This window comes from Corvus brachyrhynchos, unplaced genomic scaffold (assembly GCF_000691975.1).
Source record: "Corvus brachyrhynchos isolate BGI_N302 unplaced genomic scaffold, ASM69197v1 scaffold334, whole genome shotgun sequence".
Taxonomy (NCBI): Eukaryota; Metazoa; Chordata; class Aves; order Passeriformes; family Corvidae; genus Corvus; species Corvus brachyrhynchos.
The window spans coordinates 69,282-72,287 of NW_008238316.1; the positions used below are offsets into that span (position 1 = coordinate 69,282).

The 3,006-nt window shown below is 45.2% G+C and overlaps 1 protein-coding gene across 1 annotated transcript in view; it reads right to left on the minus strand.

The window, feature by feature from the left end:
- Positions 1–3,006, minus strand: part of UBE2D1 (ubiquitin conjugating enzyme E2 D1) — a 25,140-nt gene that overhangs the window by 21,885 nt on the left and 249 nt on the right. Inside the window, exon 2 of the mRNA XM_017733751.1 lies at positions 2,468–2,515. Coding sequence (XP_017589240.1) covers positions 2,468–2,491 — 24 coding nt within the window. The 5' untranslated portion in view covers positions 2,492–2,515. The remainder of the gene's footprint in view (positions 1–2,467; positions 2,516–3,006) is intronic.

Genomic DNA, 3,006 nt, shown 5'->3' on the forward strand with positions numbered 1-3,006 from the left:
CCCCGCCCTTCAGGGTATGCGGGGCTGAGTGGGAAACAGCGAGTGTCTGTGTCTAATGAACAAGGGGGTGAAAATCGCGGCCTCCGCCGGCACGCGGAGAGATGAGGAACTGCATACAAGGAAAATGTGTGTCGTATTTATGACTGTGTGTGAGAGAAGCAGAAGACGTGTGGGGTTGAAAAGGCTGTTGAATAGGTTATAGAATCATTAAAGTTGAAAGAGCTAAGATGGAACTTGTGTGGAAAAATCACGCTATAAAAAGCCAGTGTCCATGGGTGAGGGTATGAGTGTTAATATCTTTGAAATGCAGCTTAATGTCTCTACCAACTTCAAGCCACAGGTTTCTTACAGAACCCAGACAGTTTGACTCCTGAAACAGACAAATGGGTCCATACAAGCCTGAGTTTCTGAACTTTGGGGGAACATTACACATTCAAGGGGGGAATATGTGGTAGGCAGTTCGGGAGTCTGTACCTTCCTAGTACCTCAGCCGATGGGGAAAGCAAGAGGGCAACATGCGGCCGGGAGTTTAGAGTAAAAGGAGGCTGTGTCCTCCAAAACCTCGAGAGAGAAAACCCCACGGGCATATGCCCCAGTGGACTCTCTCCCTTTATTCAAATAAAGTTGCAGGACTCCTCTGTCTTCTTTGTGGACACTGCCTTTTCAAAGCGTGGCTTTTCCGCTCAATACTTTAACAATCTAGTGCTAGTCATCCATTTAGAACTTGATGCCAAACTTTAACAATCCTGCCATCAGTTACCATGAAAGCCGTGGCTGCACAATTCTGCAGGCAACAGAGCCTCAGTTACCACGAGAGCAAACAATGAGGCCACCCCCTTGCAAACGGGTCAAACGTTTTAGCTCTAGAATTCCTTTGGCACAGCCCTGTTCAACATCCACATACAATTCAGATTTATTTTCTGAGACTGGCTAAAGTTTTGCTGTCTTTCTGGTGTCCATACCACAGCATTGGGGCTATCTTAGTTTAAAAAGTCATAGAACAGAAAGTCATTAATCCAGGCCCTTCAATACCCTATTAATCCTAAAAATTGTCACAGCTCCCCTTCAGTTCTGGGCAACAGCACCTCCAAGATTCCCTGGACCCCCTTGGGCCAAAACACTCCAAGCCTTAAGTCAAAATGCGCCCCAAACATTCAACCTTTCTCTCCATCACCTGTGCCCTCCCTTCAGATACTCCAAGTCTCCCTCCAGCCAAAAAATTTAAGCAATTTCACAGTGGCTTCCCCTACCACTTCCTCCCTTTCTCCCAATAGGAGGGAATCATTCACATATGGCAATAACCTAATTCCTGGGGATGAAGTAAATTCTTTTAATATCTTGCCCAAATACGACCAGTGCTTCACTGTATCCCTGTGGAAGGACCATCCATGTATTTACTATTTTCCCTTCTCCCTTAAAGGCAGAATACTGTTTACCATGCTTTGTAAGTAGGCATCCCCAGAAAGTGTCTTTTAAATCAAGTACTGAACAGAAGTGGTGTGAGGAGGGAACCTGGTTCAAGATGGTATAAGGATCTGGGACCATGGAGTGCCTGGGTTTAATAATCTAATTTATTATTCTTTGGTCCTGCACCTATTCTACAGGTTCCATCTGATTTCATAACTGGCAGGAGAGGAGTGTTATAGGGAGACATACATGGCTCCAAAGACCTGCCTTTAACAGGGACTCAGCAACAGGCTACAACCCTTTCCTTCCCTCCCTTGAAAGTGGGTGTTGCTTTTTAGACACCACTTGTCCTAGTTGCCTCAGTAACTTGGAGAGGCTCCATATCCATATTTCCCTGGGACTGCCCACACTTCTGGGTTCACTTTAGCATAAGCTTTATCAGGTAATTTATGCAGTGTCACAACAGTGCTAACCTCCTCATTACCCCTCACAACACTAACCCACATTCCCAACTCAGTCATCAAATCCCTCCTAGTGTCAGGAAAATTAATCCATGATGTCAGAGGTTTATGTCAAAAAGGAGACAAAGGAGTCCTGTAACTTTATTTGAATAAAGGGAGAGCCTATGGACATTTTCCAAGGGGTCTCTGAAGTTTTTGGGGACGCAGTCTCCTTTTGCATTCTAAGTTCCCAGCCACATCGCCCTCTTCCTTTTCCCCATTGGCTGAGGTATTCAGAAGGTGCAGCCATCTCAAATCGCCTACTCTATGCCCCCCTCTAATATGCACCCCCTTTTTGTTATATAAGTCTTTGTTCTTTTCCTCTAGGTTCAGGAATTTAACATGGCTTTGGCTGAGCAACAGTCTGTGTTGATTAGTAACATTTTCTAGAACTAATAGCTTCTTCTGTTACTTCCCTAAGTTCCTAGTCCTATTTGCAAACAGATTCACAAGGTCTGTTTTTAAAGACACATTCATCTTATTCCTTTCACTAGAAAACCACATTCACAACTAGGAACAAACAGAAACTTATGCATTTCAAACCCATGCCCCACACTCACCAATAGTGGTTGAATAAAATGCATGCGCTCGTCTTTCCCATTTACTCCCTGAAAAATCAAAAGAATATTTGGACTATTGTCCCCCACTTTGGCATAAAATTCAAAGCAGACCGAGACACCCATGTCTACCAGGAAACACACTTCTCGGTTCAGACCCACCCTGCATGTTATCAAGGGCTCCAGTAGGGTGAGCCCCTGGTTGTAACAGGAGAGTCTGATACCCTTAACAATCCATTTCTAATGCTACCTTTACCTTTTCCTCATACCCTCTTAATATATACCTGATGTGCCTTTCTAACCACCTCCTCCAGGGGCCCACTCTGCCACCTCTCCAGCCTGTGTTCCCACTGTTTGTGGGCTCTCACCCTCTGTTGAGGTATTGGGAGTTCACCTGTTTTTTTCCCTCTTGAGGAATTTTCCCCATATATGTTGCCGGGGCGACAAATTGCTGGATACTTGGGGAGGACAAAGGACCTAGCTACTGAGGGTGTGGTCCAACAGGCTACTCTCTTTCACCTGGGTGTATGGGCGGTTTTGTG